This window comes from Rhinichthys klamathensis, unplaced genomic scaffold (assembly GCF_029890125.1).
Source record: "Rhinichthys klamathensis goyatoka isolate OS25496 unplaced genomic scaffold, OSU_Roscu_1.1 h1tg000509l_1, whole genome shotgun sequence".
Classification (NCBI taxonomy): Eukaryota; Metazoa; Chordata; class Actinopteri; order Cypriniformes; family Leuciscidae; genus Rhinichthys; species Rhinichthys klamathensis.
Window position 1 is genome coordinate 289,686 of NW_026606990.1, and position 18,242 is coordinate 307,927.

General features: G+C 38.2%; 3 protein-coding genes across 3 annotated transcripts; all 3 read left to right on the forward strand.

Annotated features, from left to right (window-relative positions):
• The first annotated feature begins 7,563 nt into the window (after positions 1-7,563).
• On the forward strand, positions 7,564-10,209 carry LOC130072880 (protocadherin beta-15-like). Its single transcript, XM_056238183.1, has one exon. It carries the CDS (start codon positions 7,762-7,764, stop codon positions 10,207-10,209), a length of 2,448 nt encoding a protein of 815 aa, XP_056094158.1. The 5' UTR covers positions 7,564-7,761.
• A 1,067-nt stretch (positions 10,210-11,276) lies between these two features.
• Positions 11,277-14,931, forward strand: LOC130072881 (protocadherin beta-15-like). The gene is made up of 2 exons (XM_056238184.1): positions 11,277-13,667; positions 14,888-14,931. Exons 1-2 carry the CDS (start codon positions 11,282-11,284, stop codon positions 14,929-14,931), a joined length of 2,430 nt encoding a protein of 809 aa, XP_056094159.1. The 5' UTR covers positions 11,277-11,281.
• On the forward strand, positions 14,703-17,933 carry LOC130072882 (protocadherin beta-15-like). The gene is made up of 2 exons (XM_056238185.1): positions 14,703-17,318; positions 17,902-17,933. Exons 1-2 carry the CDS (start codon positions 14,933-14,935, stop codon positions 17,931-17,933), a joined length of 2,418 nt encoding a protein of 805 aa, XP_056094160.1. The 5' UTR covers positions 14,703-14,932.
• The last annotated feature ends 309 nt before the right edge of the window (positions 17,934-18,242 follow it).

Consider the following 18,242-nt stretch of genomic DNA (forward strand, 5'->3'; position numbering starts at 1 on the left):
ATGTGTTGAAATTATTGTCTTCAATCAATGCCTTTTGTTGATTTTTATGTAAATGTAATCAGGTTTCTGAGCAGTAACAATAAAATTCACATACATTTATATGATATGAAAAATGTCAAATAATAATTTTATATTTCTAAACTGAAACCGAAATGATTACAAACTAAAGGTTGTAACAGCTTTCATATCAGACGATTTGATTTTTCTTGCATTAATGCCAATAGCAGGAGAGCTACGTGTTGTAAGCTTTAATAATTTTATTAGAGAATAATGAAGATTCAAACTACAGGAATCCATGGTACATAAATGAAAGGGGTAGTTAAAAAAAAAAAAAAACTTTGACATTAAATAGTTGCATTTGATTTATTCTTATTAATAAATAAGAATGATTAAACAGAGAAAGCTGAGCCACCGAAACTTTAAAACATGGTTTAGATTGACCAAATGTACATTTACTGTATGTATATGAATATGGATATGGATATTTTACTGGTACAACTTTAAAATCAAAATAAATAGTCTCTGCAACTTTGCATTAACAGCATGACCAGATGTTAATAAAGAAGTGATATGAGCTGTTCAGGAACAGACAGATAACATAGTCTCAGCCTTCAATGCATTTTGTTTGTATGACCCTTATTTATGGCTAACTAATATTTCCTTCCACCCCCCCCCCCCACCATTCAGAATGAAGAAATGCTTGTTTTATACCTTTGTTTTAAACTCTCAAATTGAAGCATGGAGCATTTACACGATTTTCCTATACTCATATAAACGGCAAAATGATAAAAATAATTAGAAGTTGTCAAGTTTAATTTATAGAAATTATCATATAAAATTGAGAACCCTGGTAAAAAATAAATTTGCTAAGTATTCTTTACAGTAAGACTAATTCAGTAAACTTCGAGTGTGTTAATGATTAGTTAACTTGAAGTGTGCTGTTTTGTAACAACTAATTTTGTACTAAGTATATTTTAGTTGTAATTAAATTAGTAAAGCATAACTTTACATGTATTTAGTGTACTTATGTGTGCTAAATTGGGACAACTTCAAGTATACTTTAAGTATATGCCAGTGTAGGGACTAATTATATGCTTTATTAGTGATATTAAAGTGTACTTTATTTGTGTTATAAGTACATTACAAATTCATTACAAGTGTCTTCGAAACATACAAGCAATATACCATAAGTGTATTATATTTGAGTAAAAAGTACATGCTCAGTAATACCTTTGACTTATTCCAAATACTACAAATTGCAAACTTTGTCTTCAATAACAAATGCACATTAATATACTTTCGATGCATTGTTACAATGATCATTTTCAGCACACAGTTAAAAATATATTTTAAGTAAAGTGCAAATAAATAGTTTTTAAAAATAAATTTTTAAGTAAAGTGCAAATAAATACAGTTTTTAAAATATATTTTTAGACAATGTACAAAAGTACAATTATTTTAAAGTGTGTTAAAGGTATTGTGAAAATAGGTGAAAGCATGATGCTAATATACTTTTAATATATTTAAAGATAGTAAAAAATGTTGTTAGTAGGCCTATATTTGCAATGTACTATTAGAAAAGGGAATATATTTCAAATACAATAAAGTATACTTTTTTTCACTAGTGAAGTTTCACATGTATTGACGTCTCAGGTGTGTTTAATATTTTTTAAACTGATGCGTCCTCGCTATTTCTTCACAGCCAGTGAACAGAAAATCGATAGAAGTTCGCCATCATGAATGATGGGCCTACAACATGTTAAACCGAGGAGGCAGGTGCATTTGCGGAAGTATTTTGTATGAAAACACCCTATATGAAAACACGCATATGAATATAAATTACATTTTAAATCTGGCACCCCCTTTTTTTATATCCTTTGAACAAGTCGCGTTCTCTGTTTTTAATGCAATTATTTTCTTTTTGCTGTCTTGCTTTTTTGCTTCTGTAAATTTAAGCAAAAAGCGTTTAACCCTTAAAAACGTATGACATTTAAGATAATTACTAGGCCTACCATAAATAGGACTACAGGTTTGTTAATTCAGTACTAAAATAATAATAATATGGTTTTGAGTGGTGCAGAGGGGTAGTAGTAATAGTAGTAGTAGCAGCAGCAGCTAGTAGCACGATAGTTTTAGATGTCACCAAATCTAATATCAAAACATTTTAATTTATAATTGGTTAGTATTAATTAATTTATGTTGGATATTAACGTTTTTATTTCTATTTTGAAGTAGGCTAATTGGGAGGAGACAAACATCTGATGTTTGCAGAATATAGTAGCTATAATCCATATGTGTTCTGCAATTTAAAATAATACTAATAATGAGGAACATAAATGTTTAGCCCCGCTCTACGTCTGACATGCTGTAGGCTGCAATATTTCAGATGAGACGCTGGAGAGGAAATGTAATTCCAGCCTGACTCACTGCGCGCCGCTGCGCTGCTCCATCTCCTCCTCTGTTCCACAATATCTGATATACTGAAAAAAAAATGATGTTTATACCCTTTTACAAGTTTACGAATTATGTTCTACTTTTTCTATTTTAAATTTCCATATATGTCATTTCGTTATAAAAATTACAGTTCATCATTATTTAAATACGGCCATGCCGTGTGAATTAAAGAATTATAGTGTGTTTATATGTTAGATATATGTTGTTTTAAACTGATATATAATAAATTGAGTTCCCTTTTATATTAGTTAACTGAGTTGACGGTTGTAACAGTTTTTTTTTTATCTTCAGCCATCAGACTATTCAGACTAATCAGACTAATAGACTATTATTAATCTAAGTAAATATGTTTAAATGCCTGTCTTTTCAAATATCTTAATTCAAATGTATTTCTTTAATTTTATTGTACTGAATTGTTACAAAATGAGTGAACGTATTTAAATGTTCCTGACTTTGGCATGCCATGTTTGTATATGCCTTTTGTTGTGAAAGAGTACAGATGAAGAAGAGTAGTTGTGAAGATGCACTTTCATTTTGTTATGTTTCTGTAACACAAAAAAAATAATTATGTACTTTCCTTCTTTCATTATTTCTATCCTTTTTCAGGAGATACATGGCCAGTGTTGAAACATAGTTTATGCATTGTTTTTTTTTTTTTTATCAAAATACTCCAAACTACATTGAAATGGCCCTTGTTAAAACATGACCGACATCACCTGATTCTAAAATAGTCAGTCCGCAGATTTCGAAGGGCTTATTGTGGAAATGAACGATTCATATCAGGTAGGATTTCATTCTTTGTTTAATTAATTTAATGAATTGGTTTCATATTGGCTTTTTTTTTTTTGTACGTTTCCTATTGTTTTCAAAATGATGTAGGGTAATTATTACCAAATGACTCATTTATCTTTTTAAAGAGTTTTTGCACACTCAAAAAAATGCTGGGTTGTTTCTGTAAACAAATTGTTGGGTTGATTGTGCTGGGTCAAAATGCTGGGTTGTTTGGGGCACTGTAAACACATTATTGGGTTGCTCATGCTGGGTAAAATGAGTTGTAAGGGGGTAATTCACAAATAAACAGCTGGTTGGGTTATTTTGACCCAGCAACCAGTTTATTCTTTGCAGAACTTTCTGGATTCTTCACTTCTGACTCGAGGAGGACTTCACTCGGAGGTCGGAGCAGGCAGTGTTTTATGGTAAGTTAATATGTTTACCAATATTTTTAACATTAATAATTTCACTGTTCAGCATACAGTCTTTGATATGGAAGTGCGAGGGGTAGGCTATAACGTATTTATTCTGTAAAACATTAGTAACAGCTAGCCGGTTAGATTTTTTGACAAAATGCCACATTGTAAACCAGCTATATCAGCAGCCTTAATGAAATATGTAGTTTAAATTGTAATTTCATCACGTTAATATCGTATTTATTGTGGACGTTTAGTAATTAAAAGTGAGAAAAGCGTTTTGAATGAACCCGTGCACGCGCAGTAGCCTATGTTTATGTCCCTAGGGCTCGTACGTAAAAACTGCGGGAAAAAAGTCTAGTCTGTGTGGAAACTAAAGTCTGCTGGCACATTTAAGAAATTCTCGTCAGAGGAAGCGACGGGGGTAAGTTGCAGCACAGTCTGCGTGTTTCTTCTGTAATGTCTATGTCGGAACCAGGATCGTTTTTACCCAAAAAAAATAAATAAAAAATAATTGTATGACGTCGGACCACAGACTGCGTCTGACGTGCAATCTTTACAAACGGCGACTGAGGCAATGAGAAATAAATCGATTTCGTATTAAGCATGTTCTCGCCCTGAACCCATTATAAGTTGTTAGGACCTGAGGTAGGCCTACTAAGAATAATTTAGTAGGCTACTACTAAGACAGTGGTCATGGATCAAGTGTGCGCGATGTTTGAGGCCAATAAATAGTTTTTGCTATTGTCACAACAGCGCCATTTTAAACACCAGGGCAGAAAAGTCAGAAATGCTACTTTAGAAATATGAATTGTTATATACAGCATACTATTTAAATGATAATGCAACTTTATGTACTATGCTCATATTGTTTAGCTGCTGGCTTTGAAGGTCCTGCAAACTCTGCTTCCCCCATCCATCTAACGTTACAGGAGAGGAGGAAAGGGCTTCAGACCCACCACAGAGGCTCAGAGGTCCTTGACATGCAACCTGTAAGTTTGATATGCTTGATAAATATGAAATTAATTTAGGTTTAGATTATTTAAAGGTGCAATCTCTGTTTGCAACATAAAATTGCATTTTTTTTAAATAGATTTTTGCTCATTTTTAAAGCTGCAGTCCATAACTTTTTTTGTGTTCAAAATTTACAAAATGTTTATAATGAGCGAGTACATCATGAATCCATTTTCCAAATCGTGTTTTTGTCTCATCCTGAATAGACTGCTAATTGTCTATTTAGATGTGTACCGGTAAATATACATTTGTTTGTTTTTCACATTTGGCCACATTTGGTAATGTTTGCAATAAAAAAAATATAAATACTTTCACAAAAAACTTGCATGTCAGTTATATTGCAACACTCTAAGTGATTGTGTGTAATCAACAGTTGGGGACCAACATGGATGAATATTTACAAAATGACTGGAGCATCAGGGATGCGTCGAGGGGGACACGTCAGACCGTTGCCATTGTTCCAGGCCACGTCATCGAGACCGAGTCTTTGCTGGAGGCTGGTGATCTTAGTTTCAAAGTTTTATTTTGTTTTTCATGTTAAATACATGAAGCAGTATATCAAATTAATGGAAAAGAATCGTCCTCTGTCAAATGTGAGGAAAACCCTGTGATATTTAGTCGTATTGTAAATGTTTGTAGCTATTCTTAATAAATCAACACATCTTAATAAATGAAATCATAATCGTATAAGAGTTCAAATTAGTTTCTTATTGACTTTTAAAGGTGCATTGTGTAATACTGTATTTAGGAGGATCTGTTAACAGAAATGCAATATCATATACACAACTATGTTTTCATTGGTGTATAAAGACCTTACTTAATGAACCGTTATGTTTTTTTACCTTAGAATGAGTATACATTGTATAATTGTAATAATTGTTTACAAAAAAATATTAAAGATGTATTAAAAATGTAAAAAAATCAAATAAATGATTGAAATCACATATACAGTGGTCTCTCATGGTTTATTGTATTACAGAGACAATCATTATTTTACATTAGTACGGTAATATAAAAAAATATTTGTTACTAATTTTAATAAGGCAATGATACAGGAAATAACCCAGCACATGAGTAAGACTTAACCCAGCAAGATGGTCAATTTCACTCACTGGTTGGGTCAAATGAATGACCCAACAATATGGGTTAAATGGAAAAACCCAGCACTTGGGTCAAACCAACCCAGCGCGTGTTCTGTCCTATAGTGACCCAGCGGCGTGGTTAAGGTTGGGTTATTTTTTAACCCTGCATTTTTTAGAGTGCAGAAACACATTAACATGAGCATTGCGAAAATATAGCCTAAAGGATATACATTTATCGTAGTTATTATCCTATTTAAAAGGCATAGTCTCATACTGTCATCAAAACAACATTAGACCAATTGACTTTCAATGTAGCCTATGTAATACATTTTTAAACACTTGTTTACTTGATCATATCACCGATTCATTCGTCTTCTCTGGCCAATTCTAAAATATGTGGCAATAAGCTTTAGTACGTTTTTTTTTACACCGTTGTAAATCTAATGTCAGTAAATATCACTTTATCAATTAACATTTTAATTGTAATTCACGTAAGTTTAAGAGAGAATAAGGTGTCGTTAATATTTTTGTGGGGTTTTGAATCCCTCTCATTATTATGAAATTACTTTCTAAAGGGTTGCTAATTTTCAAGTCACTAAATTTCACTTCAAACATACAATGGCATTTCCCTTAAAGGGATAGTTCACCCAAAAATGAAAATTACCCCATGATTTACTCACCCTCAAGTCATCCTAGGTGTATACAATAGGAGTATTCGTCTGAAAGAACCCCAGATCCGTGTGGAGCACTTTTATCATGGATAGATGCACTTTCATGATTGATAGATGCACTTTTATGGCTTTCAAAACAGAAACAGCCATTCACTACTATTATAAAGTTTGGAAGAGCCAGGACATTTTTTTTATTATAACTCCGATTGTATTCGTCTGAAAGAACAATGTCATATACAGGATGACTTGAAGGTGAGTAAATCATGGGCTAATTTTCATTTTTGGGTGAACTATCCTGTCGCGTGTCGCTGTCCATGGTGCTGCACAGTGAGTTTGGCTTGTTAATGTATTTATTGTTTAATGTAGCTCTATATAGTCGTTTTGTATTAAAAGCCTTTGTGTTCTATAGCGTTTTCTGCTGTCACGTTGAGGCTGGTTGTTCATTTTGTAAAGTCATTTAGTTAAAGTCATTTTCCTCTTCCAGTCACAGATGTGTTGCTGTTTTCATTTAATTTAATACACCGATTCGCTGTAGTAAAACCTAATTATTTTTTTTTTTAATTACTCCAGCATATTCAGTAGGCTATGTCATGTGCAGGGATTCCAGCTTGCCTTGTTATAGAAAAACATCGACAGTTACTCATTCTCTAAAAGTTTGCATTTCTGTCTCATGTTTCAGTAGTCACCCATATCGAGGGAAAGGCCCTCTCTCGTCTCACCTTGAGTTTAGCGAAATGTATGCAAATTGAATAGTTATTTGTGCTACCAGGTGTAAAAGGTTTGTATTCCTTTCCTTGATGACGTTGTTATATTGAATAAGTTAAAGTTAAAATTTTCACATTGGTATTTTTCACTTAACCACAAGACTTGGAAAAATACTTTATTTTTAATTGAATTGCTTTTTGAAGTTCTGAAGTATACATACACCCCCTGGGCACCAATATACTCAGGTATCACTCCAGGTAGCCCCACGTGACTAGAATGGGCTCTGTATACCCCGTTGTTGTATAAGTCTACATTATAAAATAATGTTTTGCTGCACAATACAAAGTTGCGAGTTGCGGAGGGCCCTTGATAATAGCCTAGGACTAGGTCATTTAGTGGAAAACAATCCTGTTCCGCCAAGGTTCATTCTAAGTTGTGAAGGTTGTGCAGTTTCTGAGTTTAACTCACAGTGTCGCTGTTTACCATTACAATCATTTTGTGTCATATTGTACTTTACTCCACCCTGTTCCTGATGTCATTGTTCAGGGCTTACAGCTCACATCGAAAGCAAACATCGTTGACATCGACGGTCTGCCTAATCTTTATTATTATTACTATCTTATTTTCTTTTTTCCCCCTTTACCCCATATGGATTTCAGAGGCATCAGTGTTGCTGCCGAGATGTTTGGCCTTTTGTTCTTCGTGCTGATGGCGCACACCTCTTATGGAGACGTGAGCTATTCTTTCCCGGAGGAGATGAAACGCGGATCTGTGATTGGAAATATAGCAAAGGATCTCGGGCTCGATGTGAAGAGGCTGTCGAGTCGTGATGCACGAATTGATACTGAAGGTAACAGAAAACGATACTGTGACATTAATCTGAATACTGGAGAACTGACCGTAGCGGAGAGAATCGACAGAGAAGAGATTTGTGGAAGAAAAGCTTCGTGCGTTATAAAACAAGAGCTCGTGCTGGAAAATCCTTTAGAGCTTTATCGATTTATTTTTAATATTCAGGACATCAATGATAATTCACCACAGTTCAAACAAAGTACAATCAAATTCGAAATACGGGAATCAGCGGTCAAAGGATCTCGTTATTTATTAGATGAAGCCCACGATGCGGATATTGGCATGAATTCAGTGCAGACATATACATTGGAAAACAACTATTTTCTTCTAAGTGTCCTTACTGGTGTAAATGGAGGAAAATATGGCGAGCTAGTTCTTAATAAAGAGTTGGATCGAGAGCAGCAGAAAGAGGTGACTGTAATTCTTACTGCGGTAGACGGCGGGACTCCACCGAGATCAGGGACTGTAGCCATACACGTCACTGTGCTGGATGCTAATGATAATGCTCCAGTCTTTAGTCAGGCCGTCTATAAAGTCAGTCTGCCTGAAAATTCTCCTGTAGATACTGTAGTGGTGACAGTGAGCGCTACTGATGCTGACGAGGGACAAAATGGAGAAGTTACGTATGAATTTGGTCATTTATCAGAAAGTTTTTTGGAAATATTTTTTCTCGATGCAGTGTCTGGTGAGCTTAAACTGACAGGCATCTTAGATTATGAGGAGGAGAGTTCAATTGAACTGCCAATTCAAGCCAAAGATGGTCAAGGGTTAGCAGGTCGATCGACTGTATTAATATATGTTATTGATGTCAATGATAACGCCCCCAAAATAATGACTAAATCTGTCAAAATATTGATTCCTGAGAACGCGTTACCCGGTACAGAGGTTGGCATCATTAATGTGCAGGACAGAGACTCTGAGAATAACGGTCAGGTGCGCTGCTCCATTCAGCAAAACGTCCCATTTAAACTCGTACCTTCAATCAAAAATTACTATTCTCTGGTGACCACAGGTGAATTAGACCGCGAGCTGCTCTCTGATTATAATATTACAATCACTGCTACTGATGAGGGCTCTCCGCCTTTATCTTCCACTAAGAATATTCACTTGACTGTATCTGACGTGAATGATAATTCACCTGTATTTGAGGAGCAGAATTACAGAGCTCATGTGCAAGAAAATAACACACCGGGCTCCTCTATTTGTTCAGTATCAGCTACAGACCCGGACTGGAGACAGAATGGCACTGTAGTTTATTCTCTGTTGTCCTCTGATGTCAATGGCGCACCGGTGTCCTCCTTTCTATCCATTAACGGAGACACCGGGGTCATTCATGCCGTGAGGTCGTTTGATTACGAACAGCTGAAGAGTTTCAAATTGCTCGTGTTAGCCAGAGACAACGGTTCTCCTCCTCTGAGCAGTAACGTGACCGTGAGTGTCTTCATATCGGATGAGAATGACAACTCCCCTCAGATATTATACCCCTCTCCAGAAGGAAACTCCTTCATGACCGAGATGGTTCCCAAAGCTGCACAGGCGCACTCCCTGGTCTCCAAGGTGATCGCCGTGGACGCGGATTCTGGACAGAACGCTTGGCTCTCGTATCACATTATTAAAGCGACTGATCCGGGACTTTTCACTATCGGTGTCCACAGCGGGGAGATCAGGACGCAGCGGGACATTTCTGAATCTGACAGCATGAAACAGAACCTTATTGTGTCCGTGAGAGATAACGGACAGCCCTCTCTCTCAGCCACGTGCGCGCTGTATTTACTCATATCAGATAACTTGGCTGAAGTTCCAGAACTGAAAGACATGTCTCATGACGAGAGCAGCTCCAAACTGACGTTTTATTTGATCATCGCGCTGGTGTCCGTTTCCACTTTCTTCCTGACCTTCATCATCATCATCCTGGCCGTGAGGTTTTGTCGCAGGAGAAAGCCCAGACTGTTGTTTGATGGAGCTGTAGCCATTCCCAGCGCGTATCTCCCTCCAAATTACGCAGAGGTGGAGGGCGCGGGAACTCTCCGCAGCGCTTACAATTATGACGCGTACCTGACCACGGGCTCGCGCACTAGTGACTTCAAGTTCGTCAGATCTTATAATGAGGGCACACTGACTGCTGACCTGACTCTGAAAAAGACTCAGTCCGCTGTGGATGATCTTGAAGGACTTGATGCGGAAATCAACGATTCGTTTCAGGTAGGACTAAGTTTTTCTTTTAAAGAATATTTGTTGGATTGAAATTGTGAAAAAGTGTATTTTCCCCACTTGACTGCTTTCATTGGCATTGTTTTCTGCTGTTGGCAGATCACGTGGCTCTTTCAAAAAAAATTTGTTTTGTTTTTTGTGGACAAATATTTTGAGGGTCAGTTTAAAATCAGAAAAGTTGCTGCATTATGTGGTATTTTGCTTTTTTTGTCTGGTCTAGTATGAACAATTTTAATACGTGGCATGATTCGCAAATAGATGTGTTTTTGTTTTTCTTGTGTCTGTTTTGGCACTATAGCTGCCATTTTGGGTTCAAAGCGGTAAAAGTTGTTTATTTGTAGTCTTTTACTGTTACAAGGACATGTTGGATTTATGATGAAGTGTTGACATTTTAGTTAGTTTTACGTTTTTCTTTTTATCCTTTAAAGGGAATTAATTTCGGATGTCAGTTTCAGTAATTTTCCGTTGAGCGAAGTATTTTAAACCTCATTTTAATCTGATCGGAAATGGAGTAATGCAGGTTTTCCCTGTTGCTGTCCGTGGTGCTGCACTGGCATGTTCTCTTGGTGTTTGGATATTTTGCTCTACGTATTTGTAACTCTCTACCCCTCCATGGCTTTTTATCTTATTATTATTATTATTATTTATTTTTAATCATATACATTCTGGGTTTGTGTTTTTATCTGTCCACTTCAGGGAATGTTGCTGATGTCTTTTGCTTAGCTAAACAATTGCATTACAATAAAATAAGTATATAGTTGCTGAATAAGTACACAAAACCCATTCTTTGTATACTATAACCCTTAAGTCTGTGAGAAAAATGGATATCATGCAGTTTCTTACTTTAACTCACAGTGTCGCTGTTCACCTGAAAAACAACGTCTGTGTTTAGTACAGATCTCTCCACCCTGTTTCTGATGGCATACGCTGCGCTTCGAGCTCGCCTCGTTATACAAAATCGTCTACAGTGACAGAAAGACTGTATATTAGGCTGTCGGTCTATTTGTCTAAATTTCTTCATTTTGTGTTTTATTTTACATATTTGTTTTTTATCTGCATATAATTTCTGCTCAGTTTATTAAGCATTTCAATAGTTGCTGTCGAGATGTTTGGCCTTTTGTTCTTCGTGCTGATGGCGCACACCGCTTATGGAGACGTGAGCTATTCTTTCCCAGAGGAGATGAAACGCGGATCTGTGATTGGAAATATAGCAAAGGATCTCGGGCTCGATGTGAACAGACTGTCATCTCGTAAGGCTCGCATTGATACTGAAGGTAACAGAAAACGATACTGTGACATTAATCTGAATACTGGAGAACTGACCGTAGCGGAGAGAATCGACAGAGAAGAGATTTGTGGAAAAAAAGCTTCATGCGTTATCAATCAGGAAATGGTGCTGGAAAATCATTTAGAGCTACACCGCTTTATTCTCAATGTCGAGGACATTAATGATAATTCACCACAGTTCAAACAAAATGTAATAAAATTCGAAATACGGGAATCAGCGGTCAAAGGATCTCGTTATTTATTAGATGAAGCCCAAGATGCGGATATTGGTCTGAATTCAGTGCAGTCATATGTAATGCAAGACAATGAACACTTTCTTCTTAGTGTATTAACGCGTTCAAATGGAAGAAAATACGGCGAGCTCGTTCTTAATAAAGAGTTGGATCGAGAGCAGCAGAAAGAGGTGACTGTAATTCTTACTGCGGTAGACGGCGGGACTCCACCGAGATCAGGGACTGTAGCCATACACGTCACTGTGCTGGATGCTAATGATAATGCTCCAGTCTTTAGTCAGGCCGTCTATAAAGTCAGTCTGCCTGAAAATTCTCCTCTAGATACTGTAGTGGTGACAGTGAGCGCTACTGATGCTGACGAGGGACAAAATGGAGAAGTTGCCTATGAATTTGGTCATATATCCGAACGACTTCTAGAAATATTTTATCTTAATTCGTTGTCTGGGGAGATTAAACTAACAGGACTCATTGATTACGAGGAGGAGAATTTAATTGAATTGCCAATTCAAGCCAAAGATGGACAAGGGTTAGCGAGTCATGGTACAGTAATAATAGATGTTATTGATGTCAATGATAACGCCCCTAGAGTAACACTTAAATCACTAAATAGCCCCGTTCCCGAGAACGCGTTACCCGGTACAGAGGTTGGCATCATTAATGTACAGGACAGAGACTCTGAGAATAACGGACAGGTGCGCTGCTCCATTCAGCAAAACGTCCCATTTAAACTCGTTCCTTCAGTCAAAAATTACTATTCTCTGGTGACCACAGGTGAATTAGACCGCGAGCTGCTCTCTGATTATAATATTACAATCACTGCTACTGATGAGGGCTCTCCGCCTTTATCTTCCACTAAGAATATTCACTTGACTGTTGCTGACGTGAATGATAATCCACCTGTATTTGAGGAGCAGAATTACAGAGCTCATGTGCAAGAAAATAACACACCGGGCTCCTCTATTTGTTCAGTATCAGCTACAGACCCGGACTGGAGACAGAATGGCACTGTAGTTTATTCTCTGTTGTCCTCTGATGTCAATGGCGCACCGGTGTCCTCCTTTCTATCCATTAACGGAGACACCGGGGTCATTCATGCCGTGAGGTCGTTTGATTACGAACAGCTGAAGAGTTTCAAAGTGCTCGTGTTAGCCAGAGACAACGGTTCTCCTCCTCTGAGCAGTAACGTGACCGTGAGTGTCTTCATTTCGGATGAAAATGACAACTCCCCTCAGATATTATACCCCTCTCCGGAAGGAAACTCCTTCATGACCGAGATGGTTCCCAAAGCTGCGCTGGCGCGCTCCCTGGTCTCCAAGGTGATCGCCGTGGACGCGGATTCTGGACAGAACGCGTGGCTCTCGTATCACATTATTAAAGCGACTGATCCGGGACTTTTCACTATCGGTGTCCACAGCGGGGAGATCAGGACGCAGCGGGACATTTCCGAAACTGACAGCATGAAACAGAACCTTATTGTGTCCGTGAGAGATAACGGACAGCCCTCTCTCTCAGCCACGTGCGCGCTGTATTTACTCATATCAGATAACTTGGCTGAAGTTCCAGAACTGAAAGACATGTCTCATGACGAGAGCAGCTCCAAACTGACGTTTTATTTGATCATCGCGCTGGTGTCCGTTTCCACTTTCTTCCTGACCTTCATCATCATCATCCTGGCCGTGAGGTTTTGTCGCAGGAGAAAGCCCAGACTGTTGTTTGATGGAGCTGTAGCCATTCCCAGCGCGTATCTCCCTCCAAATTACGCAGAGGTGGAGGGCGCGGGAACTCTCCGCAGCGCTTACAATTATGACGCGTACCTGACCACGGGCTCGCGCACTAGTGACTTCAAGTTCGTCAGATCTTATAATGAGGGCACACTGACTGCTGACCTGACTCTGAAGAAGACTCAGTCCGCTGTGGATGATCTTGAAGGACTTGATGCGGAAATAAGTGACTCGTTTCAGGTAGGACTAAGTATATATTTATTTATTTGATATGTTATTGTCTGTATCGTTTCATATTGTCATATTTTATTAAATGTATTTTTGTATTTAAAATGTAGTGCCTTCACTTACAACAAGAACACGTGACTCATTCAAGTGCCTTATATTAGACACATGAACATGACAAAAACTTTTTGAAATTTGAAAAGTGGACAAATTTAATTGGTTTGTTATTATTATTTTTATTATTATTATTATTATTATTATTTTATGTTAATAATGTGTATAAAAAAAGTTATAAAAAATGAAGCTTTAGTTGGTTACAAATAACATCCCCCTGAGTCATTTATTCGCATTCGTGCGGAAATCAGAGAATATTTTGTAAAGGCTGTAATAACATAAGTGACATTTACGCACAGAAGCCATTGCCACATGCCGCTGTGCTTAGTAAATCCGGTTGTCATTGGCATGTGCCACTAAAACGTGTGACATGTAACGATGTATTGCGTCTTGTGCCACTGATACCGGTATTGTTGTGGAGTATGTCGCCTTATGTTGTGGTATCACCATATATTGACCATGAACAAGATCCAGTCATTTGTGTTGTGTTTTACATTTGGAGAGTAAATCTCTTTGACTAAGAGTTATGTCAAGCTCATTTTAACATTTTATCTAACACTAGTTTGTATCATTGTGCGTATAAATTGTTGCTATTTTTAAGAAGTTTTACTTTCTCTCATTCATGTGAATTGGCTTATGAAGGCAATTCAATTCCAATGTCAACTCTTTTTAAAGATCTTTTAGTCGGATTGAAAATTGCATAGAGCATTTCTTTTTTTTATGTTTTTGTTGTTGTGTTGCTGTCCGTGGTTCTGAACTGGCATTTACGGAGGGTTACATAGTTTGAGTACCATAAATGTTGTGGTCGTGTTTATCTCTTCAGTGAATGTTGCAGCTTGTTCATGTTCTTGCATATAGTATACTCGGTGTATATTCTAGAACTTCATATTGTCAGAATGTCATGCAGTTTCTTATTTTAACTCACGGTGTCGCTGTTCACTAGCAAAACTATGAGTGCGTCCAGTACACATCTCTCCACCCTGCTTCTGATGTCATACACAGGGCTTCAAGCTCGTCTCGTTACAGAAAATCGTCGACGGAGACTGCCTCTTATACTGTACTTCTGTCTACATTTCTAAATTTAGATTTACATTTTTGTTTTCTTGGTGCATTTATATTGTTGTGTTGCAGGAATTAATTTCTTAGGCATTTCAAACGTTCTGCGTTTCTGGTGAGATGTTTGGCCTTTTGTTCTTCGTGCTGATGGCGCACACCGCTTATGGAGACGTGAGCTATTCTTTCCCGGAGGAGATGAAACGCGGATCTGTGATTGGAAATATAGCAAAGGATCTCGGGCTCGATGTGAACAGACTATCATCTCGTAAGGCTCGCATTGATACTGAAGGTAACAGAAAACGATACTGTGATATTAATCTGAATACTGGAGAACTGACCGTAGCGGAGAGAATCGACAGAGAGGGACTGTGTAATGAAAGAATTTCCTGTGCTCTTAATTTTGAATTAGTTCTAGAACACCCATTGGAGATACACCGTGTCACTATCCAAATACAAGATATTAATGATAACACGCCAACATTTCCTAAAAATACCATAAAGCTTGAGATAAGTGAGATATCTAGTAAAGGTGCGCGGTTCCGCGTGAATGAGGCGCATGATGGGGACACGGGGAAGAATGGAGTACAAAGCTATTCGATTGAAAAAAACGACAACTTTCTTTTATCTGTAAGTACAAAGCCTGATGGTGGCAAAAATATTGAGTTGGTGTTAGACAAAGAGCTGGATCGTGAGCATCAGAAAGAGGTGACTGTAATTCTTACTGCGGTAGACGGCGGGACTCCACCGAGATCAGGGACTGTAGCCATACACGTCACTGTGCTGGATGCTAATGATAATGCTCCAGTCTTTAGTCAGGCCGTCTATAAAGTCAGTCTGCCTGAAAACTCTCCTCTAGATACTGTAGTGGTGACAGTGAGCGCTACTGATGCTGACGAGGGACAGAATGGAGAAGTATTTTATGAGTTCAGTCGTATTTCCGGAAATGCCAAAGAATTATTTGATCTTAATGATAACAGTGGAGAGATTAAAGTTAAAGGCCCAATTGATTTTGAGGAGGAGGTAAAATATGAAATGCTCATTGAGGGAAAGGATGGTGCTGGTCTTTCTTCGGACACTAAAGTAATTATAGAAATTACAGATGTTAATGACAATTCTCCAATTATAGTGATTAAATCTCTTAACAGCCCCGTTCCTGAGAACGCGTTACCCGGTACAGAGGTTGGCATCATTAATGTGCAGGACAGAGACTCTGAGAATAACGGACAGGTGCGCTGCTCCATTCAGCAAAACGTCCCATTTAAACTCGTTCCTTCAATCAAAAATTACTATTCTCTGGTGACCACAGGTGAATTAGACCGCGAGCTGCTCTCTGATTATAATATTACAATCACTGCTACTGATGAGGGCTCTCCGCCTTTATCTTCCACTAAGAATATTCACTTGACTGTATCTGACGTGAATGATAATCCACCTGTATTTGAGGAGCAGAATTACAGAGCTCATGTGCAAGAAAATAACACACCGGACTCCTCTATTTGTTCAGTATCAGCTACAGACCCGGACTGGAGACAGAATGGCACTGTAGTTTATTCTCTGTTGTCCTCGGATGTCAATGGCGCACCGGTGTCCTCCTTTCTATCCATTAACGGAGACACCGGGGTCATTCATGCCGTGAGGTCGTTTGATTACGAACAGCTGAAGAGTTTCAAAGTGCTCGTGTTAGCCAGAGACAACGGTTCTCCTCCTCTGAGCAGTAACGTGACCGTGAGTGTCTTCATATCGGATGAGAATGACAACTCCCCTCAGATATTATACCCCTCTCCGGAGGGAAACTCCTTCATGACCGAGATGGTTCCCAAAGCTGGGCTGGCGTGCTCCCTGGTCTCCAAGGTGATCGCCGTGGACGCGGATTCTGGACAGAACGCGTGGCTCTCATATCACATTATTAAAGCGACTGATCCGGGACTTTTCACTATCGGTGTCCACAGCGGGGAGATCAGGACGCAGCGGGACATTTCTGAATCTGACAGCATGAAACAGAACCTTATTGTGTCCGTGAGAGATAACGGACAGCCCTCTCTCTCAGCCACGTGCGCGCTGTATTTACTCATATCAGATAACTTGGCTGAAGTTCCAGAACTGAAAGACATGTCTCATGACGAGAGCAGCTCCAAACTGACGTTTTATTTGATCATCGCGCTGGTGTCCGTTTCCACTTTCTTCCTGACCTTCATCATCATCATCCTGGCCGTGAGGTTTTGTCGCAGGAGAAAGCCCAGACTGTTGTTTGATGGAGCTGTAGCCATTCCCAGCGCGTATCTCCCTCCAAATTACGCAGAGGTGGAGGGCGCGGGAACTCTCCGCAGCGCTTACAATTATGACGCGTACCTGACCACGGGCTCGCGCACTAGTGACTTCAAGTTCGTCAGATCTTATAATGAGGGCACACTGACTGCTGACCTGACTCTGAAAAAGACTCAGTCCGCTGTGGATGATCTTGAAGGACTTGATGCGGAAATGAGCGACTCGTTTCAGGTAGGACCAAGTATATATTTATTTATTTATTTTACATTTTATTGTCTGTACTTGCATATTAAATGTCTTTTTGTATTTTGAAATGTGGTGCTTTTACTGACAACAAGAACACATGACTCATTCAAGCACATATTAGACACATGTGACATGAACATGACTAAAAATCTATTTGAAATTTGAAAAGTGGATACATTTAATGGGTTTATTATTTATATTTTATGTTCATATTTTGTATTAAAAAATAAGGTTTAGTCAACTGCAAAGAACATCCATGTGAGTCATTTATTTGTATTCGTGCAGAAATCAGCTAATATTATGGAGAGACGATATTGACATGAAGTGGCATGGCATCTTACGCACATGCCAATGACAACCGGATGTGCCACCAAGCACAGCGGCATGTGGCAATGGCTTCCGTGCCACTGAACCATGGGCCGATTGCGTCATGAGCCACTGACATTGTTGAGGAGCATGTCGCCGTATGTTGTGGCACCACCAGCCTATATTCATCATGAACAATATTTAAACATTTGCGTTCTGCTTTATGTGTATTTTTTGTTACATGGTTATTTTTTGTTATTGTGATTGTGAAGGACTTGATGCGGACATAAGTGTCTTTAAGTAATGACGAAATCGTATATATAAGTATTTTAAAATATAGCCTTTTTATGCTAAATGTCTATTTGCAGTTTAATTGACTATTTTAAAAGATCATGCGGTTCATTCAAGGGCTTTATTTCACTCCCATGAACAGTTTTGAGATGTAGTTTTAAGTGCGAAATGAAGATGCATTGGTATATTACGCTTTTATGTTTATGTTTGAAGAATTGTAGGTTTCATGAATCACTGTTTTTTTATAAGCGTCATTCGTTCTTTTTAGTCATTATATTTTAAATTCAAGAGCTTAAAGTTTTTTAATAGTGATCTTTTGAGG